Source organism: Camelina sativa, chromosome 4 (genome assembly GCF_030686135.1).
Source record: "Camelina sativa cultivar CO46 ecotype springtype chromosome 4, ASM3068613v1".
Taxonomy (NCBI): domain Eukaryota; kingdom Viridiplantae; phylum Streptophyta; class Magnoliopsida; order Brassicales; family Brassicaceae; genus Camelina; species Camelina sativa.
In genome coordinates this window covers 23883905-23908273 of record NC_141883.1, presented here as the reverse complement: position 1 = coordinate 23908273, position 24369 = coordinate 23883905, and the positions used below count along the sequence as shown (strand labels likewise).

At 36.6% G+C, this 24369-nt stretch overlaps 6 protein-coding genes across 12 annotated transcripts; 3 read left to right on the top strand and 3 right to left on the bottom strand.

Moving 5' to 3' along the window:
- Window positions 1-3995: 3995 nt before the first annotated feature.
- LOC104781378 (putative protein phosphatase 2C 48) lies at window positions 3996-6118 on the top strand. The gene is made up of 3 exons (XM_010506040.3): window positions 3996-4375; window positions 4514-5618; window positions 5715-6118. The coding sequence occupies exons 2-3, from the start codon at window positions 4686-4688 to the stop codon at window positions 5934-5936; spliced, it is 1155 nt and encodes a 384-aa protein (XP_010504342.2). The 5' UTR covers window positions 3996-4375; window positions 4514-4685; the 3' UTR covers window positions 5937-6118.
- On the top strand, window positions 6117-8087 carry LOC104781375 (glutathione S-transferase L2, chloroplastic). Its single transcript, XM_010506038.3, has 9 exons — window positions 6117-6475; window positions 6568-6627; window positions 6706-6766; window positions 6852-6938; window positions 7040-7138; window positions 7248-7350; window positions 7442-7518; window positions 7605-7712; window positions 7807-8087. Exons 1-9 carry the CDS (start codon window positions 6279-6281, stop codon window positions 7903-7905), a joined length of 891 nt encoding a protein of 296 aa, XP_010504340.2. The 5' UTR covers window positions 6117-6278; the 3' UTR covers window positions 7906-8087.
- On the bottom strand, window positions 7970-10116 carry LOC104781377 (CDP-diacylglycerol--glycerol-3-phosphate 3-phosphatidyltransferase 2). Its single transcript, XM_010506039.3, has 6 exons — window positions 9629-10116; window positions 9250-9347; window positions 9098-9148; window positions 8880-8993; window positions 8723-8779; window positions 7970-8621 (listed from the first exon to the last, which is right to left on the bottom strand). Exons 1-6 carry the CDS (start codon window positions 9813-9815, stop codon window positions 8421-8423), a joined length of 708 nt encoding a protein of 235 aa, XP_010504341.1. The 5' UTR covers window positions 9816-10116; the 3' UTR covers window positions 7970-8420.
- Window positions 10117-12815: 2699 nt separating this feature from the next.
- On the top strand, window positions 12816-18800 carry LOC104781374 (uncharacterized). Of its 2 annotated transcripts, none has more exons than XR_015597494.1 (18): window positions 12816-13208; window positions 13648-13717; window positions 13982-14584; window positions 14718-14897; window positions 15007-15120; window positions 15225-15283; window positions 15611-15677; window positions 15769-15820; window positions 15909-16006; window positions 16151-16234; window positions 16335-16741; window positions 16893-16954; window positions 17064-17133; window positions 17370-17450; window positions 17531-17632; window positions 17908-18032; window positions 18158-18275; window positions 18402-18800. XR_015597494.1 is itself a non-coding variant. In XM_087511468.1 (18 exons), exons 1-18 carry the CDS (start codon window positions 13132-13134, stop codon window positions 18519-18521), a joined length of 2484 nt encoding a protein of 827 aa, XP_087367594.1. In that variant the 5' UTR covers window positions 12816-13131; the 3' UTR covers window positions 18522-18800. The 2 variants fall into 2 exon arrangements, 1 of the variants encoding a protein (XP_087367594.1); XM_087511468.1 differs by having other exon boundaries at window positions 15909-16001.
- A 132-nt stretch (window positions 18801-18932) lies between these two features.
- On the bottom strand, window positions 18933-21353 carry LOC104781373 (phosphoribosylformylglycinamidine cyclo-ligase, chloroplastic). 4 transcript variants are annotated; one of them, XM_010506035.3, is made up of 10 exons: window positions 21197-21353; window positions 21082-21125; window positions 20642-20986; window positions 20442-20536; window positions 20227-20328; window positions 20085-20144; window positions 19825-19997; window positions 19637-19739; window positions 19401-19559; window positions 18933-19304 (listed from the first exon to the last, which is right to left on the bottom strand). In XM_010506035.3, the coding sequence occupies exons 3-10, from the start codon at window positions 20982-20984 to the stop codon at window positions 19131-19133; spliced, it is 1209 nt and encodes a 402-aa protein (XP_010504337.2). In that variant the 5' UTR covers window positions 20985-20986; window positions 21082-21125; window positions 21197-21353; the 3' UTR covers window positions 18933-19130. The 4 variants fall into 4 exon arrangements, with proteins under 4 accessions (XP_010504337.2, XP_010504338.2, XP_087367595.1 ...); XM_010506036.3 differs by having other exon boundaries at window positions 20642-20963; window positions 21197-21321; XM_087511469.1 differs by lacking the exon at window positions 21082-21125 and having other exon boundaries at window positions 20642-20963; window positions 21197-21334.
- Window positions 21354-21544: 191 nt separating this feature from the next.
- On the bottom strand, window positions 21545-24310 carry LOC104781372 (protein TONNEAU 1b-like). Of its 3 annotated transcripts, XM_010506033.3 has the most exons (8): window positions 23952-24310; window positions 23789-23858; window positions 23353-23485; window positions 22978-23066; window positions 22740-22862; window positions 22181-22302; window positions 21930-22100; window positions 21545-21808 (listed from the first exon to the last, which is right to left on the bottom strand). In XM_010506033.3, exons 2-8 carry the CDS (start codon window positions 23852-23854, stop codon window positions 21766-21768), a joined length of 747 nt encoding a protein of 248 aa, XP_010504335.1. In that variant the 5' UTR covers window positions 23855-23858; window positions 23952-24310; the 3' UTR covers window positions 21545-21765. The 3 variants fall into 3 exon arrangements, with proteins under 3 accessions (XP_010504335.1, XP_010504334.1, XP_019100341.1); XM_010506032.3 differs by having other exon boundaries at window positions 23789-24195; XM_019244796.2 differs by having other exon boundaries at window positions 22181-22290; window positions 23789-24105.
- Between the last annotated feature and the right edge of the window lie 59 nt (window positions 24311-24369).

Genomic DNA, 24369 nt, shown 5'->3' with positions numbered 1-24369 from the left:
TCTCTATCTTAGAACTAACATAATGCTCATGACAGGTGTCTCAACCTAGAGACAAAGAAGATAATAAGCAAACCTAGTCCTAGAGACAGAGAAGATAATAAGCAACCTCCACAAAATTCAGCTGGTTCAAATATGACCGGATGTAATTTGTAATGTTACTTTTGGCAAGTAACATATGGTGAATATCTTCATTGATCATAAGATCAATATATCTTTGGCTGTATCTAGTTTCCTGACAAACAAAAAAACAGAAGCTCAATATAATAAATCAATCAAGCAATATTCCATCTACAGACTTGATCACTTGATACGTTGGAAGCTCAATATAATAAACAGAGGAAGATCAAGCTTAATATAGAAAAGGGGGAAATAATGATACTTGATCTTTGAGCCATCGTTCAAGTATCCGGTTACAAGAGTCAGCTCTCCTCCCCTATATTTTTTTGTTGGAAAGCCATTGGCAGCGACAATGTCTCAGCTTCCCCTAATTGAGTTTGTGAGAGACAAAAAAAAAAACAAACATTATATATATATATATATATATATATATGTAAAAGTAAATTTGTCTCCTAATAAAGAAAAACCAAAAAATTTAGTGTAAATTTGGTGTAATTTTTTTCATTTAAAAATTTATATTATAATTAATATGCATTGTGTTCTCTAGAGATTGTAATATAGTTGCTCATGTCTTAGCAAAACTGGGTTGTATGTCTAATAGCTTTTACTCAGAACAGTTTTTACCTCCAACTTGGTTTTCAAGTCATTTGTATAAAGATTTTATAAATTCATCAATATAATTCATTTTTACTGAAAAAAAAAAATGCATTGTGTTCTCTTTATCGTCTATTTTAATTTTTTTTTTTTTTATGACGACCAAAACATGGGAGTTAATTATATTCAGTAATTCCCTACCAAAAAAAAATTATATTCAGTAATTTTTAAAAAATACTTTCAAGTCAAATGTCCTAATTATTAGCAATTTAACAAGTTAATTTTAGAGTATGTATATATAATTTGTTTCATTTGGGGAACCTACTTAAACCTTTTCACACTTATAAGTTATAACTTATAAGTTATGGTGGGACTACTTAAATTTAAACCACCTTTTTGCAAAATATATATATGTCAAAATATGGTATACACTTAACAAATTCGATAATGCAAAGCAGAATTTTGCTAATATATAAGACTCACTTGAAAAAGACTCTCCAAAAATACCGCTAGTTTGATGATAAAAGTTTGGTCTTTAATCCTATATGTTCTTGCCTTGTTTAGCCACAATGGAACGGTTTAAACACACACAATGAAAACTACAACAAACCTAGTTGTGAGCAAATAGTACAAAAAGAGACTTTAATTACCGAGTTATTAGAAAGGCCAAGTCTCCATGTTTTTGCACCTTTAGTGTATTGATCTTAAGAACCTTGATTTTTGTTGCATTATAAAAGAGACTGACATAACAAGCACACAAACAAACGTAGACACAACAACAGCAACACAAGTTCTGACCTTTGCTTGCATAATCAAAGCAGAGGTTGTATAAATGAGCTCCCTTTTCCCATCGGCTAAATCAGACTTCAGATGCTGCTTCGTTGGGTTAATTGCTTCCACCTTACGTTACGTGCTAACTATCTCCATGCAAACAAAAGTCATTCAGAATTGTTTCTTAATCACAAATCTCTAGACTCTAAGTGTACCAAAATTATTCTCAAGACCCTAATGATGGTTCCCACAAGAAGAGAAATCAAGAACCTAATCAATCTGAAGCTGATCATCATGCTTCAAGAAGATCTTGTTTGAGCTGTTTCTGTTTCTCAGTTCGACCGTCGTTTCTTGTCAGAAACGCAGGGGGAAAGCTGTAAACAGCTTGGATTCTTCTCAATCTTTCTCGATCAGCTTTTCGGATGCTCTGTAGCTTTCTCGGAACGGCAAAGAAGCCACTGTCCGGCTTCATAAGACTGCCATAAAGATTAAACCCGGTGGTCGGAGACTCTTGTTTGAAATTCAGACACAGAACATAAGAAGAAAGAAGAGTGAGATCGTGGCTCTGCCTTTGCCATGGCTACCCCTGACAGCGCCACCACAGTCTCAAAGATAAAGTTTTTTCTCTCTCTCTCTCGCCTCTGAAGCGAGAGGCTCTCGTCGTTTTGAAACAAATGTAAGAAATGAGAGCTTTGTCATTTACGTGAAATTGTCTATACTAAAATCACCATGTATAGACTATTTGCCTTTCTAATAACTCGGAGATTATGACTACAAAACTATTCCGTACATAGTTTATGTGAAGAAGACTTGAGTTCTATCTTATCATATTCTCCTTAAGGATTGTGTTATTTAATATGAATCAAGGGCTAAACTTACCTATATCATAAGCATTATGCTATTACGAGCTGAAAGGACAAAAATTTCTAACTCTTCAATGTAAAATGCCGAATCTTTACGATGATTATCAAACAGGTAGAGGATTCGAAGTTTCCTCTAGGAGTTGCAAACAATTCCTACAGCGGAGTGTAACAGGAAACAATGAGAAAGAGAGAGTAGATGCGTAGACAATGAGAAAAAGACTCAAATATATACACATGGTGGCCACATTGCTGAAGTGAGTTTCTGATGTCCATCTCTTAATATATCTAATGAATCCTCATTTCTGTCCTTCTTTTTACTTTAAGGTAATATGTTGCTAACGTTTAGCTAAATCTCATGTAGGACACCCTGCGAGCTGAACTGAAAGCTGAGACCCTAATCACAAGTCTGTTGCGGGAGAAACTGTATTCCAAGGAACAAGAAATTGAACAGCTACAAGCAGAACTAGCAGCAGCAGTACGGGGGAATGAGATTCTGAGGTGTGAGGTTCAAAGCAGTTCGAACAACCTATCAGTTACGAGCCACGTATTGAAAGACCTCAAGCAGGTATTGCAAAACAAGAATAACCCCATCCCATGTCTGTTTTATGTGGCTCTTGATATTAAGAAACTATTCCCATTTATATATATGTAACTGATGGTTTTGACATCAGATGTTGAAGAAGGGGGAAAGCATAAACCGGCTGGAAAGCAATCTACAGGAAGCGGCAAAAGAGATGGCGAGGATGAACGCATTATTACCAAAAGTGTCAGGTGAAAGAGACCAGGTATGGAGAGAGTTGAGACAATGCTGTGAGAAGAACATGCTTTTGAACTCAGAGAACGAGACATTGAAAGGGATGGTAGAGAAATTGGAGGAGAAAGTATTAGAGAAAGAAGGAGAGATGACAATACTACAAGACACAATCGGAAGCAAGCATCTCAACCTTCTCTCAAGTCCTGATTTCTTGGTCTAAGTGTTATTTTTTTTTCTTCTTTTTCCTTGTTCATAATTCTCAAGAGTTTTACAGAATATGGTTTTTTTTTTTTAGCACCTTGATCATTGTTTCTTAGATGATTGGTCAATTTTTTGGGGGTTTATAGATATGATTTTTTCTTTTTGGATTTGCTTATCTCAAAGCTGGATTCTCTAGTTTCAGATTTGTACTTAAAAGTTAAAAGGGGGGGGGGGGGGGGGGGGGGCTTATAAACTTAGGGGTGAAGTTTATAATAAAAGAAAATTTGTCAAATCTAATTCCAATAAGATAATGATTAGACATTTGTTTACTTTTTCACTAAATAAAATTAAATTGGATTAAAATAAAATTAAATGAAAATTGTTAAAATGTAAGATGATTTTCTTTTAGAGAAATCAATTGTTAATATTATAAAAATAACATAAAACAGCAGGGCATGTAACATAAATGATTTGTCATTTATGATTACTTTTTCACTATAATTAGTCAAAAAATGAATTTTATATTTCTCAACAAGCTAGTTTGACATAGTTATAGGTCTCTACTCTAATATCATATTTTTGCTACACTTTGGGGGGGTTATGGTACCAGATTTTAGAGAATAATTCCTAAGAATATTATTATAGAACTTTGGTTTATTTAAAGAAAAAGAAAAAAAAAGAAAAAAAAAAGTCATACCGTTAAAAGTCAAAAATAAATGGCGAAACAGGTAAAGAGAACAAAAAAATAAAAAAGACGATGGCCCCCGCGAGTATCGCTTCTGACTTCTCTCTCTAAACAAAAAAAAAAAAAAAAAAAGAAGAAAGAAACAAATCCAACGTCTCCGTCTCTTCTCTCTTCTTCAAACGCGTCTTCTTCTTCTTCTTCTTCTTCTCGATTTTAACCCTTTTCATCGTCGCTTCTCTTTTTTGTTTCGTATTAGGAATCTTTGCTTAATCTTTCTCCCCAATCTAATCTCTCTCTCTCATCATTGATCTGAAATCTGAATGATGGATTATTATTCGACACCAAGCTTCTGAGATTACAATAGGAACCCTATTTCTTTTCATCTATCAGGTATATATTTTTAATGGGTTTCGTTAATTTTCTCAGATTTTGGTCAAAGTTGAAACCTTTTTAGATTCCTATGTTGGAAATTTTCAAACTTTTATGAGATTCCTTAATGTTTGGTTTTTTTGTTTTGTTTAAATGCAGATTAATGTTGTTTACTTTTGTGAATGCGTGTTTGAATCCTGAATCCTGCGTTTCTCGAGTTGGAATTGACAAGAACAAGAAGAAGATTGGGTCTCGTAATAATATAGTCATAAGCACTGATTTGATGAACGATTTGATTGCTGGTTCTTTTGGTTGAGAGAGTATGTGAATTATGGTATCTACTACATTTAGGAGAATTGTGTCGCCTTGTTGGAGACCTTTTGGTATTGGAGAAGATTCTAGTCCTGGTGCTTCTGCTGATGATGGCCGTCTCGATGGTCTCTTTTGGTACAAAGATTCTGGGAACCACATCACTGGCGAGTTTTCTATGGCTGTCGTTCAAGCTAACAACATTCTTGAAGACCATTCCCAGTTAGAGTCTGGTCCTATTAGTTTGCACGATTCTGGTCCTGAGGCTACTTTTGTTGGTGTTTATGATGGCCATGGAGGTCCTGAGGCTGCTCGCTTTGTTAACGAGAGGCTTTTTTATAACATCAAGAGGTACACATCAGAGCAGCGCGGCATCTCACCTGATGTTATCACCAGAGGGTTTGTAGCTACTGAGGAGGAGTTTCTCGGTTTAGTGCAGGAGCAATGGAAAGAAAAGCCACAGATTGCTTCTGTGGGTGCTTGTTGCTTGGTTGGTATTGTTTGTAATGGTTTGTTGTATGTTGCAAACGCAGGAGATTCTCGCGTTGTGTTGGGAAAAATCGCGAATTCGTACAAAGAGTTGAAAGCTGTTCAACTATCCTCAGAGCATAACGCTAGTATCGAATCCGTGAGAGATGAGCTACGTTTGTTGCATCCTGATGATCCGAATATAGTGGTCTTGAAACACAAAGTTTGGCGCGTGAAAGGGATTATACAGGTTTCGAGATCCATAGGTGACGCGTACCTTAAGAGAGCAGAGTTTAATCAAGAGCCGTTGTTGCCAAAGTTTAGAGTTCCAGAACGTTTTGAGAAGCCTATCATGAGAGCGGAACCGACTATAACAGTTCATAAGATTCACCAGGAAGATCAGTTTCTTATATTTGCCTCGGATGGTTTATGGGAGCATCTAAGCAATCAGGAAGCTGTTGGTATTGTCAATTCTTGTCCACGCAATGTAAGCAGACAAATTGAATCCACTTTTCATTTGAGTAGCTTTTGTTTTGTTGTTGTTTGTTGAAGTTGTGGTGTATTTTTCTTTGGGATTCTGCAGGGTGTGGCTCGGAAGCTAGTGAAAGCTGCATTACAAGAAGCAGCAAAGAAGAGGGAGATGAGATGTTCAGATTTGGAGAAGATAGAACGGGGGATCAGGAGACACTTTCACGACGATATAACAGTTATTGTTGTCTTCCTCCACGCTACAAACTTTGCGACTCGAACTCCCATCTCTGTCAAAGGTGGTGGTCTCCTAGCTGCCAATAATGCCTTCTTATAGACCCTTTTTATTTGATTATTATTCTTTCTTTTCATTTTTTTTTGGAACCAGAGAATTTGATTTTGTTTGCTTCCTTCGTTACAAAATTGTGTGAAAAATTTTACTTTCAAATTTTTATTTTTTATTTTCTGAACTAAAAAAAAAAATGTATATTTCATCAAATCGCATTGTATTTTTTTCAATTTACGTAAAAACCGAGTCGAACCAAAAATTTCATCAGTTTGAACCAAAATCAAAATCGAACCGAACTAAACCGACAATTGTGGCAGTGAACTAAAGAAAGGAAAATCATTTTTCCCGGAAAATCTTATCGGAGCTGAGAAAATTTGTGTGAGTGAAGCTATGAGTGTCGGAGTTAATATTAGCGTCTGCTCATCATATCCATCGTTTGCGTTGTCCTCTTCCTCGACGGATTTCTTTACCCCTTCGTCATCTTTCTATGTTGATCGGAAAATTCTCCAGCCAGTCTCCGGTAGGCTGCGGTGTAAATCCTATGAGAAACGCAGAACTGAACCAATATTAGCTGTTAAAGAGTCAAGGTAATGTTTCGTTCTCTCGAGGGATTACAAAATATCGTTTGTGTTATTGAAGGTTCGAGGTTCTTGTGTGCTGTTGTTGTTTTTTTTTGCAGTCGAGTACCGGAGCTTGATTCTTCTTCAGAACCAGTTCAAGTGTTTGATGGATCGACTAGGTTTGGTCTGTTTACTAATGCTTTTGCTGGAGATATTAGAGAAGTTGATGAACAAGTTTTGGTTTATGTGATTTGAAGGTTGTACATATCATATACTTGCCCGTTTGCTCAGCGTGCGTGGATTGCTCGCAACTACAAGGTTCCATTTTTTTTAATCCATGTTGATACGAAACCAACTTGGATTTATTTAGATCAGTTCCTTATGTTGCGCTTGTTTTTTGCAGGGTCTGCAAAACAAGATAGAACTCGTACCAATTGATCTCAAAAACAGGCCTGTTTGGTATAAGGAGAAAGTTTACGAAGCCAACAAGGTCTTCAACTTTTCTATTTTTAAAGCATTTTTGTGAAAGGATTTAGCCAAACTACATGAGTGGCGGGAGATCTATTGTGCTTTGTTCTTTGTTTTATGTAGGTGCCCGCATTAGAGCACAATAACAAAGTAATGGGAGAGAGCCTTGATCTGATTAAGTACATTGACACCAATTTTGAAGGGCCTTCGCTGACACCCGATGTGAGTATCATCCATGACTTGTTTTATTTGTCGAGCTCAATTTAACACATTTAAGTGAAGTGTGAACCTATACTTAGAAGAGAGATATCCATGAATGGAATAACAACAGGGTTTAGAGAAGCAAGCAGTTGCTGATGAGTTGCTCGCCTACACTGACTCCTTCTCCAAGGCTGTCAGATCCTCCTTAAACGGCACTGATAGTAATGCAGCAGGTGATTGAAGATGGGAGTTTATTATCTTCCTTCTGTGTTTACAGAAACACTATTTTGCCATGTTATGAATCTTGTCTTGCATTTTTTTCAGATGCTACATTTGATTACATGGAGCAGGCGCTTTCCAAATTCAGTGAAGGGCCTTTCTTCCTTGGCCAATTTAGTTTGGTACTTGTCGTTTATGTTTTCACTCAATTTGTTTAAACCTATATCGTTCTCGATGCTGAGACAAATTGGTGTGTATATCTCTACAGGTTGATGTTGCATATGCTCCATTCATAGAGAGGTTTCGGCTTATCTTAAGGGATGTGTTGAATGTGGATATCACATCTGCTCGGCCTAACCTCGCCCTTTGGATTCAGGTTATTACCTCGACGTTCATCTCTATCTTTCATCTTAAGGCTAAATCTACCCCACACACACACACACTAATATCTGGTTCTTCGCCTTGTGCAGGAGATGAACAAGATGGAAGCTTACACCGAAACCCGTCAAGATCCAAAAGAGCTAGTAGAAAGATACAAGAGACGAGTCCAAGCAGAAGCACGACTCTAAGCAGATGGTTCTCCGGATTTCTCCAGTTACAATAGTTCACAGAAGAGTGAAATGAGAAGAGATATTGTAACCAAGTTTTTTTTTATTTATAAATTATATTGTATCGAAAAAGCATCTACATGACAGGCAACAACTGTATTCTTTTATCCCAGAGTTCATGAGACCAAATAAGTCTTCAACTAGAACGATTTTGCACCTGCTGCTTTGCCGTCATTGCCCATCCATAAGATCGTGCTTGCTGCTTGACTAAAATTCAGTGAGCGCCGAGGAGCAACGTGATTCAGAGATATTATACAAAACCAAACCAAGCTGAGTACGATTCCAATGCCCAAAGTTGAAAACAGAACTAAAGCATCATATAAGAGTCTTATAGTGCTTGCTCAGCTAATTTCATTTGTATCCAGAGAGAAATTAGTCAGCTTTCTTCAAGAAGAAAAGAGGTAAAATGTCGCTGAGCAAATCTTCCATTCTATGTGTATATACTGAATGCAAAAACCCGAAAAGAGAGTTTATTGCTACTTCTTTAGCAGTACCCTCCATATTTTCCTCATATAAACAACTAAAGACCATATAGAGAGCCCTGCCGATACATAGAGCAACCCAATACCCGACGGTAATAGTCTCGCAAAACTGCTATCCCGGCTTGCAAGAAGTATGGTAAGTGCTATCATCTGCGTTGCAGTTTTCCACTTTCCCAAGCTATTTACAGCAACAGCCTGTGAACATCAATGCCAATTCCATGATTTAAGTAAAGAACACTTGCAAAAAAAAAAAAGAAAAGGACCCAAGGGAATGCGTGTGATGGTGATAACAATACCTCTGAAAGCTTGCCGTTTTGAGATGCTGCCCATTCTCTTACAGCAGACATAGTAATCTACAACGAAAGTATTACCGAATAGTTTAGAAGAGAGCTGACAAGTGCACCTTACTTACTTATTGACATCGAAGTATACTGTCAACTTTCTATATCTTACCTCTCTACCAATGATGGCAATTGAAGGCACTGTCACTAACCATGGAACTGGTCCTAAGAGAACGGCGTCCATTGGTTTAGTGCACAACAGTATCAATGTAGCTGCTACCATAAGCTGCATACCATTGACATGAATCAGAATGATAAAAATCTTTCCTTTTTTAACAACGACAAGGCTTGAGATGAAGAAAAGACTAACTAAGGAAAAGGGTGTCTCACCTTATCTGCCACTGGATCCAAAAATGCACCAAATGCAGAACCTAATCTCATCTGCAAAAGGCACATCTCACCGTTAAAGCTTGTGGTACAGAACAAACCCCCACAATTTAAACTATGCAGAAGAACATGAAAGGGTAAAAATATGAAAGTACCTTCCGAGCAATATATCCATCAAGCCAATCTGTAATAGCTGCTGCAATGAATATACTTGTTGTAGCAGTTCTCCCCCACCAGCAATCAACGTAAAAGGCTACAAAAGGGGATGAACATATTGCAATGAGATACAATCAAAATCAGGAATGGGAAGATCAAAAGTCCTAACAAGTGAATTAGAACATAAGCTCAATTAAAAAAAAAAAAAAAGTTCTCTAATTACTCAAAATCAAGCGAAACAAAATTCTGATCTGAAATCGAATTGAACAGAGCCACTTCGTTTAGATCTGATGATTAGAATCCTATTACACACAGACCAAGAACAATGACTCCAACGAGAATTCAGAGTCGAAAACAAAAAAAAAGGATCAAACGTACTCGCGACGAGAATAGGAACGGCAGCTACACGGCCAAGGGTTAATACGGTAGGCAATGTAAGCACTTTAGAAGAAAGCTGCTGTGGCGGTGGAGGCAATGGCGACGTATGGCGATTACGGAGCAATGAATCTTCTTCGCCACCAGCAAAACTGTTCTGATCCGCATTCACGGTGTCTTCTTCACCCATATCTCCGCCACACAAGAGCTGATCTGTAAAACTTCGATGATCAGAGTTTCTCCGAGGAAGGAGGAAGAGAAGCACGAAGAACGGCGGTGGCGACACCGACCTGAATCCGGAACCCTAAAAAGAGCACTTCTATCCGAGACTGTTCAGAGTTTCTCTCAATCAAACATACAAAAAAAATATCAATATTTCAATTATTTAATTATATTTTCTTTTCTTTTTGGTTTAATAATTGAACCAATAGGTTTTTTTTTTTTTTTTTTTTTTTTTTTTTTTTTTTTTGACTAAAATTGAACCAATAGGTAAAGTAACAAGAATTGAGCTTTAATTTAAGGATGGGTATTCAACGAGTGAATTTAAAAGTTTAATGGAAAAAAATGGTAACAGATTTTTATAGTATTTATTTGAATCAATTCTATCCAAATTATATTTCACAGTATCGAAATTGCTTTCTCATTTTTTTTATTGCGAACTTTTTATTATATTATCTTTAAATGAACATCAAAGCTATCATAATATTAACACGAGCATTTAGTATAATTAAGAAAATGTATGAATTGAATAACACTAAAACTTAGTAATATATATATATATATATATATATATTTAAATAACACTAGAATAATATAAATTTTTATTTTGAAAAAAGTAATAATCAAATTCATACTTTCAGTAACTTTTCTAAAAAAAAGTTTTACATTTTTTCTAACTTTTTCTTCTGTTTATTGTTATTTTAACTAAAAATATCTATATTTAGAAATATTGATAAACCTTTATAGAGATGTTAATAGTGATGTAAGTGATCTCTAGATTTCGATCCCATAGCCTCGAATAAATCAGATTGTAGAGGAGTGCTTAATATAACGTTTTTTGGGATGGATATATACGGAAGGCCATAATGTGCGTTGTAAATCGTCGACATAGATCGACGATTGATCATCAAGCAAATGACACGTTTTGGGTCTTTTTTAAAAAAAAATCTTAGCTGATTTTGGTTTTATATGTGGTGAGACGTCAATTTTAAAAATTCATTTTCCCCAAATATCCAAATTTGTTGTATGTTTTGTACTTGACATTGTGTCCAAAACTGTTATGTGTCTTTTTTTTTTCCTTAGCATTTTCATTAAATAATGCGAGAATAGAATACGGTTAAAAAAATTCAAAGCTGTTAAAAAAACAAAAATATTCCAAAAACTTAAGCACAACGCATGAGAAGGAGACAATACTAAAACTGCAAAAGAAACTCTCAAAATCACGGCAAAAACCAACAAAAAATATATTAGTCGTGTAATAAAATGCTCAAAATCGATATATACAAAATCTACACTCGCAAATCGATATCTATAAAACCTACATCATGGAGAATAAACTCAACTAAACCGATTATCTCAATATATTTTTAAGAAATGAGAACTAATTCCTATCCACCTAAACTTCTCCAAAAAAAGGTAGGGTTGCGTATCTATATATATATATTTTTTTTCCATTTTTCTCTAGTTTCTCTTGTTCTTGTTTTCTAAAGAATTATAAGCTGAAGAATTTTCTTTGTCATTGAAAGTGTTATTATGGGCCTTATAGCCAATAAAAACTTAATATTTTGTATATGATTACAAAAGCTTGCTATCTTTTGGTTATACTACAATATTGCATCAACGCAAAGTATTAAAAATTTGGTCCTATACAAAAATTGATACATGTTTTGAAAAAAAGAAGAAGCATATATCCATGTGCATTTTCCGCCAACAAAATAGCAAAATTGATTGCTATGAGTGTTATTACAAAAAATAGACCAATTCTATATCACAAGAGATGGTCTATGTTAGTTTTAGTCTTTTGGAATATGGATCCGATATACATTTTACCATAACTTTTAGTTATCAAAACCTATATTATACGTACAAAACTGGTTTCATACTTGCTTCACTTTATGCATATTTGTTCTCCTGAGTCTTGAATTTTTTTGAGTAGAAGTAATGTAACATGTGAAAGCCCATTTGCATTAGTTAGATGATTTGATACAATCTAGTAGTACAAAATTATTATTATTATTATTATTATTGCTATTTTAAAAATGTTATTGGGGTCAGATTTCGTTCCCTAGAAAAGTCCTTTACCAACTCCGAAAGCAATTGTCCTTTACCGACAAATCGACAACCATTACAATCCCCACAATTATTATTTTCTTTGCATATCTATCTTTTTGGAATTTTAAAAGTGAATCTCCTCAATAGGTTCAAACCATAAATATGTTGTAGAAGTTCTAGAATAGAGACTGCATTGAAGTTGGAAACCATGGTCTCGTTACAAAATGATCATGGCATCTACAATGGTAAATTGGTTACGGATTACGGGAGATAAAACTTTTTTTTACTTACAAGTTTTCTCTTCACATTTTTCAGTTTTATATATTCATATATTGTAAATCTTATTACTTACAATTGATATCATATCAGTTTAAATTGTTTTTGTTTGGAGTTAGATTAAACTAATTCAATAACTAACAGCTACCGACATTCATAATTGTAAACACTCGGAACAATGGTAACCGCATTCGTTGCATTCGAGTCAGTCAGATCTTTAGGACTGGGAGAGAGTTGAAAGTTACGGTACATTTACGGAGAATGTCCTTAATAACCACCTCAAAGTAAGTGATATGAAGTTTATGAACTTCAAAACTACATTCTCTCTTAAATCAATCATATAATTTCTATTTTGGTTTATGACTGTATCAAATTTTGTCATTAAATATTTGTTTTCCTTACATATTAAAGCTATTTTAATTGTTATTTGGTTTTTGTAAATAAAACAATTAACTCATTGTACATTAATTAAGCTATTTAAATAAAAAAAATTAAAATCATAATTTTGTGTGTGATATTGGAAGACAACTGTGAAATTCACAATTTTACATTTACAAAAAAAGTAGTTAAAAACCAGAGTAAAAAAAGAAGTAAAAAAAACTAACTTTTTAAAAATATAGAGAAAGACCTTTTGATGGTTGACAAAAAAAAAAAAAAAAAAAAACTTTTGATGCAGTCAAAAAGATTCAATCTCACATGGGGTGGGGGGGGGGGGGGGGGTGGGGTAAATAAACCTTTGGTAGACAATCTCGCCCTTTCCATGTGATTTCTCCACTTCCTCCTCTCTCTTCTCTTCTTCTTCTTCTTCTCTCTCTTTCTCTCTACACTGCAACTTCCTTCAACTTCAGTCGCGTAATGATGAGATGACCAATTAGCCTGGAGATTGGATCTTTCTTCTTCTTCACCACGAGGTTTTCTCAACCGGCTTGAATTAGATCTCTTCTTTCCGCGTCTAACGAATGAGGAGCGCTGCCGCCGCCGTAGCTGCTGCTGCTTCTAAGCCTCTTAATCCTCTCGTCGCCTTCGAGCACAAGAGGTTTCGCCTTCTTCTTCTTTTTTTCCTTTTATAACTTTCCTCTCTACATTCCTGCTTCTTCTTCCTCGTTTGAACTTAGCGCCTCTCTCTCTCTGTTTAGCTGAGCGAAAATGTTGTATCTCCCGATTACAATAGTTTAATCTGCTTTCTTTTGTTTGCGTGATTTTGCATTCTTTTCTTTAAACAAATTTTATCTTGATCTTGATTTGATAGTACTATACATCCTACTAGTGATTTGAATGCTCTCTCTCAGTGAAGGTGGGTCTGTTAGATATCCAATTCGAATAGCTTTGATTAATTTTTCTTGAAAACGAAACTTTATTAGGAATGCAATTTTGTATCAACGTGTATTAAAAAGTCTAGGATATTTTATAGATTTCGTCTGAGCTGGTGTAGATTGGATTTTGGGAATTCATAAGGCCAATTTTTGTGTCAACAGGGATGCGTATGGATTTCCTGTGAGACCTCAACATGTCCAGAGATACAGAGAATATGCTGATATTTACAAGGTTCTGACTCCATAATTTATTGCAACAGCTTCGTTTCCCTTTCATTTAGCTATGAGAATGCTGTTTTCATTTAGTCCTGTGTCAAAGATATTATAACTGGACTAACCTAGAACCACACGAATCAATGTGCATGTAGAAGCAGATATCAATTTGCTTGTAATATGTTCGTTTTGGTTCTTGGAATGTTAGAAGCAGATACTATCATTGTTTACTAAATACTGTAAGGCCCCTAAGCCTGTGATGTCACTTTTTCCTTACAATCAGGAAGAAGAGGAAGAAAGGTCGGACAGGTGGAGTAGTTTCTTGGAAGATCATGTTGAATTGACTGAGTTACCTGAAAACGGATCATCTGAAAATATCCATGCACCGTCTAGTGAAAGTGCCAAGAAGGAAAAAGAAAAGGAATTAAACAAGGGGTCTGGTGATCTGCATACTGACAAGTTAGTGTCTGATGCAACTCCTGAAAGTGCTACTGAAGAGGAAGGACACCCTGATGCAGAGAAGAATGTTCACAGAGTGCAATTATGGACTGAGGTCAGACCATCTTTACGATCAATTGAAGAATTGATGAGCAGCCGTGTCAAGAAGAAGGGGGATGTATCAAAAAGCGAGCAAGAGGCGCCTAAAGTGAAATCTTTACTCTCATTCGATGATTGCAAATCTTTCAAGGGAGCGTCTGAGAATGATTCTGAAGACGAGTTCTATGATGTTGAGAGGTCGGATGTTCAGGATGGTTCTTCTTCAGATGGTCCAAGTGTCTCTGGCATTCCTGTTGCTGCTGATGCAAGTCCAATGTCTACATGCCCTTGGAAGGAAGAACTTGAAGTGCTGATTCGCGGTGGTGTACCTATGGCTCTGAGGGGGGAGGTAATAAATCTTGTCGTGTTAATATTGCTGCCTTCTGTTCCTATCTGATATCATGCTCTAGCTCTCCATCTGTAGTTCGTTAGTCTTTGATCTTCTTCCGTTATAATCGTCTCATTTAATAACATCGTTTCAGTTATGGCAAGCATTTGTGGGTGTGAGGAAACGACGCTGCAAGGATTATTACCGAAACCTTCTTGCTGAAGATAGTTCTGGAAACACCATAGAGCAAGAGGGTATGCAGCATGTTGATGACAAAGGTTCAAGTAGAGACTCTCTTGTTGTTGTGGAAAAATGGAAAGGACAGATAGAAAAGGTAGTACTCAAAAAATCATTCAGCATTGACCCTCTCTATATAGTGGTGCAGCGTTGGCTTATGCTTAAGTTGATCGGGATTCTTATGCTGTTACTTGTTTCGAGTACAGGACTTGCCTCGAACATTTCCAGGTCATCCTGCCCTAGATGATGATGGTAGGAATGCCCTGCGGCGTTTGCTTACTGCGTATGCTAGGCATAATCCTTCTGTTGGTTACTGTCAGGTATTGGTTCTTAATCAATATTATGACTCTTTATTTTAGTACCGAGACATAGTAAATTAACAGTAATATCAAGTTAATATCTTGTGTCAACATGCGTTCTGCAGGCTATGAATTTCTTTGCTGCGCTTTTATTGCTTCTGATGCCGGAAGAGAATGCCTTCTGGTATGTTCACAAATTTGATGAATTTATAATCTCTAAGTCCTAATTTTGTTTCCTGTTGAAAAAAAACTCCTTGGCTCTTGTATTTGTATCTCTATCACTTTCACTTCTCTGTATTCTTATTTTTTTCTTCACCAATGTTGTTTCATTAATCTACTAATTTCATTTCTAATCTTATTAACACGAACTCCTTATTCTTTGTCTAGTTGTTGTAACTTTCACTTTCATTTTCTTCTGGTTGAATTAACTGTTACTAGGCATCCTTATATCTTCTCTTTTAGTTTTTTCCTAAACTGTTGCCCCTTCTAATTAAATACTTATGATCTTCAGGGCACTGACAGGAATCATTGATGACTACTTTGATGGTTATTATTCAGAAGAAATGATAGAGTCTCAGGTGATAATATTAGTTGCCTGTTTATACATTTGCACAAATTTTGGGCCAGACTGGTGATAGCATCATGACAACATGTACCCTCATATTTCAGGTTGATCAACTAGTTCTGGAGGAGTTGGTTCGAGAAAGATTTCCTAAATTGGGTGAGTTTCTTCACAGATTTTCGTGGTTCATCTTACAGAATGTTCACAGATCGTAGTACTAAGCTCTGCAATTTTTATATGTCTACAGTTCATCATCTGGATTATCTTGGAGTGCAAGTGGCTTGGGTTACAGGGCCGTGGTTTCTTTCCATCTTCATGAATATGCTTCCATGGGAAAGTGGTCAGGTTTTAAACATTGGAATTAAATCTGTCTTGTTTGAGTAACTTGTAATTTATGATGGAAATCTGTTAAAATTTGAACATCGTTCTCTTTGAGATTTGCGACTTAGAACCCGTTGTCTTTCTAAATGTTCGTCTTCCTGATCGCAGTTCTTAGAGTGTGGGATGTGCTTCTCTTTGAAGGAACTCGTGTTATGCTTTTCAGAACAGCACTCGCATTGATGGAACTATATGGTACTTGATAGAAACTGGTGGTCTTTCAATTTAAGTGATATGTTTTGTGGACCTTCGCGTCATCATAGACTGCTCTAACTTATACTTTAATTCACCTCAGGTCCTGCATTAGTTACAACGAAGGACGCTGGAGACGCTGTTACTTTGCTACAATCACTGACTGGATCAACATTTGATAGTAGCCAGCTCGTTTTAACTGCTTGCATGGGTTATCAAAATGTCCATGAAATTAGATTGCAGGAATTACGAAGCAAGCATAGGCCAGCTGTGATAGCTTCACTTGAGGAAAGATCGAAGGGACTTCAAGCTTGGAGGGATTCTAAGGGTCTTGCCTCCAAATTATATAATTTCAAGCAAGACCCAAAATCTGTGTTGGTAGATAGCAAAGCCTCATTGGCAAATGGGAGTTTGTCTCGATCTGAATCAGGATCAAGTAATGCAGATGAACAGTTAGTTAGCCTGACTGGGGATGGGGAGGTAGATTCTGTTCAAGATCTTCAAGCGCAGGTAATTTTTTGTCCTTCCTATTGGCTTGTAGATGCTTCCCTGAGTACACTTGAATGCCAGATAATTATATCTGGTGAAAAGATCACTTGTTCACTTGAATACCTACAGTCATGGAACCCCCTTCTAAGAAGTTGACTGACAACTTTTTCAGGTTCTGTGGTTGAAGGCTGATCTCTGCAAGTTGCTTGAGGACAAACGATCAGCTCTACTTAGGTTAGGTTCTTTTCTCAATAATAATTGGAACCAAAACGGTAGAAATTTTATCTCTCTCCTTATTCTTCCTCAATATGTAACGTCTCCCAATCTTCCTATTTTTTGGTAGAGCTGAAGAGTTGGAGATAGCACTCATGGAGATAGTTAAGGAAGACAACCGGCGTCAACTGAGTGCCAAGGTATTCTCATAAAGCTATACGCTCGCATTATGTTACTTGTCTCCATGGTCTGAATACAAAGACTACCTTCGCCTTCACTTGTACCATCATTGCTTTCCCTTCTCTCATTTCTTCTCCTGCTGGTTCCCCATCTCTCATCTCTGTGCTGATACAGTTTTGAAGGCTTATTGGTGCTTAGTTAGTTTTAAGATAGTCTTGAGATGTGAAATGCTGCTTGTCATGAATGTGAACTTCAGGTCGAACAGTTAGAGCAAGAGATGGCCGAAGTTCAGAGACTCCTCTCTGATAAGCAGGAACAAGAAGGTGCAATGCTACAGGTTCGCATTTGCGTGATCAATCTGTTTGTCCTTTCGTTTATGGCTGATACAAATTCTGAGACTAACTGATACTTATGAAGGTCTTGATGCGGGTGGAGCAAGAACAGAAGGTGACAGAAGATGCACGAAGATTTGCGGAGCAGGATGCAGAAGCACAGAGATATGCTGCTCAAGTCTTGCAGGTAAAAAAGTTTGCATTGACTTCTACTAACATAAATGTGGCTAGGCTTAGTTTTAAAGAGCTTCAACTATCTCCGGTCAAAGGTCGTTGCTCGCCTTCCATGGAGTAGAGTTACACATTAGTTTAGGAAAAATAATCTCTGTATATCCTGTATTACCTCTTGTCTGTATGTTTTCAGAGCTGCATGTTTCAAATGCTACTTTATTTTCTCTTACTTTTTTGTATTCTCCTGTTAATCTTAGATCTTTTCTGTAACGAAAATGATAAATGGTCTAGGAAAAATATGAGGAAGCTGTTGCTGCACTTGCTGAAATGGAGAAGAGGGCAGTGATGGCAGAGTCCATGCTCGAGGCGACTTTGCAGTATCAATCTGGCCAACTCAAAGCACAACCTTCACCACGGTGTGTCCTTTTACCTGAGACAACTCAAACACACAAATTGTGTACATAACTATAACACGACGCGTATTGACTAATGACTTACTCGTGTGTATACTGAATTGGGTATACATATGTTACCGATACAGGCAAGGGAACCAAGATTCGTCTGTCAAAAATATCAATGATCATTCACCTGAACCTCCTCCAAGCAGGATCAGTTTGCTAGCACGTCCATTTGGGCTAGGGTGGCGCGACAAGAACAAGGTAAGTCTTCTTCTTACACAGAACATATCTAGAGATGGCGTCAGCCAAGAAACACCTAGAAATTAAAACCAAATAGTCTCTCCCTCTTTATGCATGATCATATATGAACTGACCCGCAATTTGCAGAACACAACACCTGAAAAAACTCCGGAGCATGTTAATGACGAGAAGCCATCATCAACAGAGGGAAAAGAGACCAATACTGAACCAACAGAGCCTAAGGTCGAAGACATTTCTTTGGTATAATCAACCTTGAAGCTCTCTTTTCCACTTACATCGTCAAACGTTAGTAGCTAAATCATCCTCCGTGTAGTCGCAAATAGCTTCTCAGTTCTCAGTCACCCTTTTTTCATATTTCCGGATTGGAGTTTTGGACATAAGTTTTAAATATATTCATTTGTTGTTTGTGGTATACTATAATTATATTCATTCTAAGATGGGATACATACAAGATATGAATGGTGTATAGTTCATTAATCTGTTCTCTTGGATACCCCAGTTATAATATATGAATTTTATGAAGAATTCTTCCTACACCTTTTTGTTTCTGCGACAATTAACCTTAACTCAGTCTCATACCAGTCAGGTAACCAATTATTTATACTTTATAAAATTTTAACGATAATTTCCTTCAACATATGAAGTGCAGCCATGAGATTTAAACTCATACCAATTACATTGGTTATGTTATTATAAAATTAGAACGACGTTCTCAAAAATGCCTCATCTCATGGTTTGTAACCTCATAAAACCGCACAGGCGTACACAATTACTTCTTAAAAATGGACTCATTCTTAAGTAATGTGAGAAACAAAAACTTCAAAAACACCGAAAAAAAAAGTAACACGCAACATTCTACTGATAGGTTACGCCTTCACCATCTATAACCTCTCCTACGCGATAGGCGACATAGTCCCCATTCTTGGCTTCTTGTAGTATTCGCGAAGCTGCCTCTGGACTAACCACCAAAACCATCCCTATTCCCAGGTTAAACGTTCGTCTCATCTCACTGTCTTCTATCCTCCCAGACTATATAACAAACCAGAAAACAAATCAAACATTCTAATGTATAAACAAAATCTTTCTGTTCTGAGGTATTTATGATTCTCTCCTCGTTGTTGTTACCTGTTGGATCCATTTGAACAAAGGTGGAAGTTCCCAAGCATCAGTGTGAATAACAGCACCTAAACCATCCGGGAAGACTCGGGGAATGTTATCTGTGAAACCTCCACCTGTTATATGAGCTATCCCCTTCACTCCTCCTCTACTGATTATGTCAAGTACCTGTGAATAGCAGAGAGAGGGAGTTACAGAATTGTTACAAATGTCATAATGAAATTTCTGTAGACAAGAAAACCAACCTGTTTTACATAAATGACAGTAGGTGCCATCAGAGCTTCACCAAGGGTAGTTGATCCACCTGGAAGCGCATCATTCAGCGAAAGATTGCTTCGAGCCAACACCCTGAAACAATTGGGATGCCAATCGAATGTGGTTAAGAGGCGTGAAATCATAAGACTATAAAACGTACAGTATCGCTAACTTTTACCTTCTTACTAAAGAGAAACCATTGGAATGAACGCCACTAGACGGGAGGCCAATAAGAACATCTCCAGCAACAATGTTTTTTCCGTTTATAACAGAAGTTTTCTTTACTCTGCCTACAGCAAACCCACTGAGATCGTACTCGCCCTCTGCATAAAAGTCAGGCATCTCTGCAGTCTAAAAACAACCAAAACAAAAAATTCATGACAATATGAGTAAACTACATTGTCAGAACCTGCAATAGAGTTCAACTGTAACACATACCTCTCCCCCTAAGAGAGCACATTCCGATTGCCTACAACCTTCAACAATCCCTTTAATGACCTGGAAACAAATAATCATACATCAGTATCAAGTCCTAAAGCAAGCTCAAAGTCAAGATTAAAAGAGATGAAACAAATGGTACCTTTTCTGCAAGGTCTACATCAAGACGACTAGTAGCAAAGTAGTCTAGGAAAAACATAGGCTTTGCACCAGAAGTAATAATATCATTCACACTCATAGCAACCTATAACAACAACAAAAAATCAAAGCAAAAACCATGAAGTTTTTGTTTGGGGGCTTAGCATAAACAAATAAAGCCACAAACACAAACACACACACAAAAGACAATATCTTTACCAAGTCGATTCCAATGGTGTCATGGATTCCAGTTTCAAATGCCAATTTCAATTTAGTCCCTACACCATCCGTACCAGCTACGAGAAACTCATCACCTGCTCAAACAAATCCACACACACACACACACACTTTATTCATCAGAAGACAAAAAGTTTCAACATTCAGGTGAAAGTTTGCAGTTTTAATAAATATATATATACCTAGTGGGAAGAGACCACCGAATCCTCCTATCCCAGGAGCCATCTTTGCTATTCGTTTAACAAGTTCAGCCCCAGCATCGATATCAACACCAGAATCTTTGTAAGTGAGACTATCAGGGTCATCATCTTTCTTCGACATGGATTCATCATCATCTTTCATGGATTCATCATCTTTCTTCGACATGGATAAAACACGAGATACCTTAGTCCTTGCTCTCGTCGTCTGAGTGAAGCTGACGGAGAGAGGCTTCGGTGATGACACAGAGGAGAAACGGTAACGATTGAGAGTGTTGTGAAGAGACGAAAAGCAGGAAGAAGAAGACTGCAAAATCCGAGCTTCCATGACTTCAACAGTAGCAAATACAATAAGAGAGAGGTAGAGAGCAGTAAATTAACAAAAAGGCTAAAACTTTCAAGCGAATAAAGATTTAAGAGCATACAGAGAGAGGCAATGGCGAGTATGTTCCCCAGGTAGCTTAAGAGACTGAACAAAGTGAAACTAAGAAACTGATAAAAGAGAGAATTGAAAAAAAAAAGAGCTAGTTTGTGACTTACCGGAGAGAGAGACTGAGAATTGAGACGACGCCGGAGACTAGTTTTGAGTGCGAGCCGAGAGAGTGACTTAAGAAGAGGAGAGCAGAAAACAAATAAGAATATGCTTTAAAACCCTAACACCCCTGTTCCTTGTTTTTTCTTTTTTTTTTTCCTACCAAAAATTAAAAAGATAATTAAAAATTAATGAAAAGGTTTTATCGTTTTAAAATTAAATTGTCAAAAAATAATTAAAATTTATCTTTATGAAGGATATGAGTTATGACACTAAAATTTGAATATTGTTGTTAAAGTTTCGTGTTTGCTCACAGATTAACATTAGGACATGTTTTATTGAGGGACAAAATAGAATTTGGTTGGAAATTTATATCCATAAATCTTACATTTTCCAAAAGCTTTCTCAAACCATTTCTTTTGCTCAGACAAAAACACGACAAACAAAAAGCTAAAGAAACCAGTTGCAATTACAAAACATTTAATACCATACATAAACAAAAAGACAACACACATACATTATATATATCAAGCGTATACTACTAATTCACAAGTTGTGTTTTAACGAAAGCGCTTAATCAATCTTTCCCTTCTTCTTCACTTGTTCCATCCCCCACATTCCTGAACCGCAACAAAAACACCAATGGGGATCAGACTATCAAAACTTGCTTTTCAGTTCAATCTTGGATTTGATCCAACTTGTAAGGTATATAGGAATATAAGAAGAGTCTTGGAAGCTTACCTCCAAGATGATGTTAGGTTCCGAGTTTTCCTGTCGAGCTGGAGATTTTCCAGTGCCGTCGAAGCTCTCATCACTTCTTCCGGCACATCTTCACTGTCGTTTCTCCAATTGTATTCGTCTTTTCTGTACTCAGAGGTAGCGGTTCCCGATGCTTGAGATGCAGAAACCGGCCTGCCCATTTTAATCAAGCATGCCAGACTCATAAACACCATGAAAGATTAAACATCTTTGAACATTGAGTTTGGAGTTACCTTCGTTGAGGAGGTAAGCTATCAGAAGCAGATGATCTGCGAGGAGGATTTCTTGAGTTGCTCGATGAGGGCTCCGTTTCGGACTCTCTCCTTGAGTTACCACCCATGACCTGCGTCATGTTCTGAAGAGAAATTCATTTAAGAAAAATGTTTGATCACTAATTAATATTAGAATGCTTTTACTATAAGAGGATGGAAACATAATCCTTGGATGTGACAACTGACAAGAACTTTGGTCTTGGAATTCACCAAACTTGTTATTCAAATCTCTGAAAATTTCTAATCTCGAGTAAGACGCTTTATTTACTTGGAAAAACTGTGAGGTCGTAAGTACAATATAACAAATTTTATCTTGGTATTTGTAAAACTAGGATTGTAATCAACAGGTATAGGTCATCTTCACTTAGAGAATAGTACAGTAAATGAAAATACAAACGCCCAGAAATCACAGTACCATAGCTGGACTATTGTAATTTGTAAGAAGTATGGTTGTAAAACAGAGAAAAGAAAGCTATAGGTATTCTTCAAACATCTTCAAGAGTGAAAACAGAAGAAATACCTCGAACTTCAAGAATCCTTCAAGAACATCCAGAAGAAGAGGTCTGCTATCTCCATTTCTGTTGAGCTCATAAACACTGTTGCTACTAAAGTCACGCACCTCAGACTTCCAAAAATCTTTTGCCTGTGCATAGGTTTTCAGGTAGAATGCAGATCACAACATAAGTTAGAAAGTTCATCTTTCAACCTACTTTTAAGTTAAAACTAGAAAGTCAAAGAAAATGAAATATATTGATTACCGAATTGCATTCTGGTTGATAAACTTTGAGAGTGTGATTAAGTTGCGCCCAATCCAAATATTCACAAATTAACGCAGATAGCAACCTGCCTGCAATTGAATATTTAAAAAGTGATCAAGATGACCTACTCAACGGCACAAAAAACCTCAATGTTCACATTGCCTATACATAGAAGCAAGCTAAGCTTTGGTCTTAAGTCTTAACACGATTTCACCCGACAAGAAAAAGGAAACACATTTTTAACAAGCGATTAGTTAGTTACTTATTAAGTATCAATAAAGATATCAGAACCAAGACTTGCCATTTAGAACCAAACAAACAAACCATTCAAAGAGAGATATAGGCAACAACAAAAAAAGAACTAGTGAAAGAAACCTGAAGGAGAAGCATGAAGCTGCCTTGCACGATCATTACAGCTTCCCAACAAAGCTGGAGGAAGTCCTTCATTGTTCTCTATCACTCTATCCTCTTCTTCAATTGCGTCAAACACACTCGCACGGAGCTCAGCCTATAGAGAGACACAAAAAAATTCACAAGAGAGTCAATTTCAAAATATGATTAAAAAAAAAAAAAAGATGGGGAATTCAGATCCATAAGTAAACTAAGATCATCGAGAATATGTCAAATACATTAGATCCACTAAGCAAAGATCTCGAAGCACGCGCGAACCCTAAAAATAAAATAAAAAAAGCTAATTTTTTCTCTGTACAATATATTCTCTGGGAAAATTTGAAGTATTCCGAACAATGTATGGGCAAAGGAAGCAGAGGAATCGCGGAAAAGAGAAAGAAAAAGGAATGAAATTGGGTACCCGGATCTTAGCGAGAACACCTTTCTTCTCAAGGGTTCGAGTGACCAAGGTCTTGAGATCCATCATCTCTCTTGTATAATCGTCCATTAGCCAAAATTTGATTCGAAGGGTCAGATCAAAATTAACAAGAGAAACCTGCTGGAGCAATCGGAGTTTTGCTCACCAGAGAATTTGAAAAATGCCGTTCGGAGAGAAGCGTCGGCGTTGCGTCAGCCAGAGTGGCTTTCTCAGGTATACTTTAGTAGTTTTAAACGAAGATGAGAGAGAAGAAGAAGAAGAAGAAGAAGAAGAAGATATTCAAAAATACGAACTCACACAAAAAAACCATTTTTTTTTACTTTTTATCTTAAAAGTTTTTTACTTTAAAATTAGGGTAAATTAATCTACAAAATTATGTTTTGATCCCTAATGAAGAAGATTGAGAACATTAACTTAAAATATTTGTATGTGTCTTGAGCAGAGAATGAGATTAATGACATTGAAGTTTCTACACTCTCATCTCGATATAGACCTGCTTTTTACAAGAGAGAAGTAACCTGAGGAGCTCACTAGAGACATAATTTTGGACTATTGAGAAACAC

What these genes read in the sequence shown, in the direction of transcription:
- LOC104781378 (XM_010506040.3), top strand. Translation starts at nt 4,686, where the DNA reads ATGGTATCTACTACATTTAGGAGAATTGTGTCGCCTTGTTGGAGACCT. An exon ending in TCAATTCTTGTCCACGCAAT is followed by an intron (nt 5,619 to 5,714) that starts GTAAGCAGACAA and finishes GGGATTCTGCAG; the next exon opens with GGTGTGGCTCGGAAGCTAGT.
- LOC104781375 (XM_010506038.3), top strand. Translation starts at nt 6,279, where the DNA reads ATGAGTGTCGGAGTTAATATTAGCGTCTGCTCATCATATCCATCGTTT. An exon ending in AAGTTTACGAAGCCAACAAG is followed by an intron (nt 6,939 to 7,039) that starts GTCTTCAACTTT and finishes TGTTTTATGTAG; the next exon opens with GTGCCCGCATTAGAGCACAA. An exon ending in TCCTTGGCCAATTTAGTTTG is followed by an intron (nt 7,519 to 7,604) that starts GTACTTGTCGTT and finishes ATATCTCTACAG; the next exon opens with GTTGATGTTGCATATGCTCC.
- LOC104781377 (XM_010506039.3), bottom strand. Translation starts at nt 9,815, where the DNA reads ATGGGTGAAGAAGACACCGTGAATGCGGATCAGAACAGTTTTGCTGGT. An exon ending in CGTTCCTATTCTCGTCGCGA is followed by an intron (nt 9,348 to 9,628) that starts GTACGTTTGATC and finishes CCCCTTTTGTAG; the next exon opens with CCTTTTACGTTGATTGCTGG. An exon ending in ATGGATATATTGCTCGGAAG is followed by an intron (nt 9,149 to 9,249) that starts GTACTTTCATAT and finishes TGCCTTTTGCAG; the next exon opens with ATGAGATTAGGTTCTGCATT.
- LOC104781374 (XM_087511468.1), top strand. Translation starts at nt 13,132, where the DNA reads ATGAGGAGCGCTGCCGCCGCCGTAGCTGCTGCTGCTTCTAAGCCTCTT. An exon ending in CGCATTGATGGAACTATATG is followed by an intron (nt 16,235 to 16,334) that starts GTACTTGATAGA and finishes AATTCACCTCAG; the next exon opens with GTCCTGCATTAGTTACAACG. An exon ending in TTCAAGATCTTCAAGCGCAG is followed by an intron (nt 16,742 to 16,892) that starts GTAATTTTTTGT and finishes CAACTTTTTCAG; the next exon opens with GTTCTGTGGTTGAAGGCTGA.
- LOC104781373 (XM_010506035.3), bottom strand. Translation starts at nt 20,984, where the DNA reads ATGGAAGCTCGGATTTTGCAGTCTTCTTCTTCCTGCTTTTCGTCTCTT. An exon ending in ACACCATTGGAATCGACTTG is followed by an intron (nt 20,329 to 20,441) that starts GTAAAGATATTG and finishes TTGTTGTTATAG; the next exon opens with GTTGCTATGAGTGTGAATGA. An exon ending in GTGCTCTCTTAGGGGGAGAG is followed by an intron (nt 19,998 to 20,084) that starts GTATGTGTTACA and finishes GGTTGTTTTTAG; the next exon opens with ACTGCAGAGATGCCTGACTT.
- LOC104781372 (XM_010506032.3), bottom strand. Translation starts at nt 23,875, where the DNA reads ATGGACGATTATACAAGAGAGATGATGGATCTCAAGACCTTGGTCACT. An exon ending in GTGTTCTCGCTAAGATCCGG is followed by an intron (nt 23,486 to 23,788) that starts GTACCCAATTTC and finishes GTCTCTCTATAG; the next exon opens with GCTGAGCTCCGTGCGAGTGT. An exon ending in AAGGATTCTTGAAGTTCGAG is followed by an intron (nt 22,303 to 22,739) that starts GTATTTCTTCTG and finishes ATTTCTCTTCAG; the next exon opens with AACATGACGCAGGTCATGGG.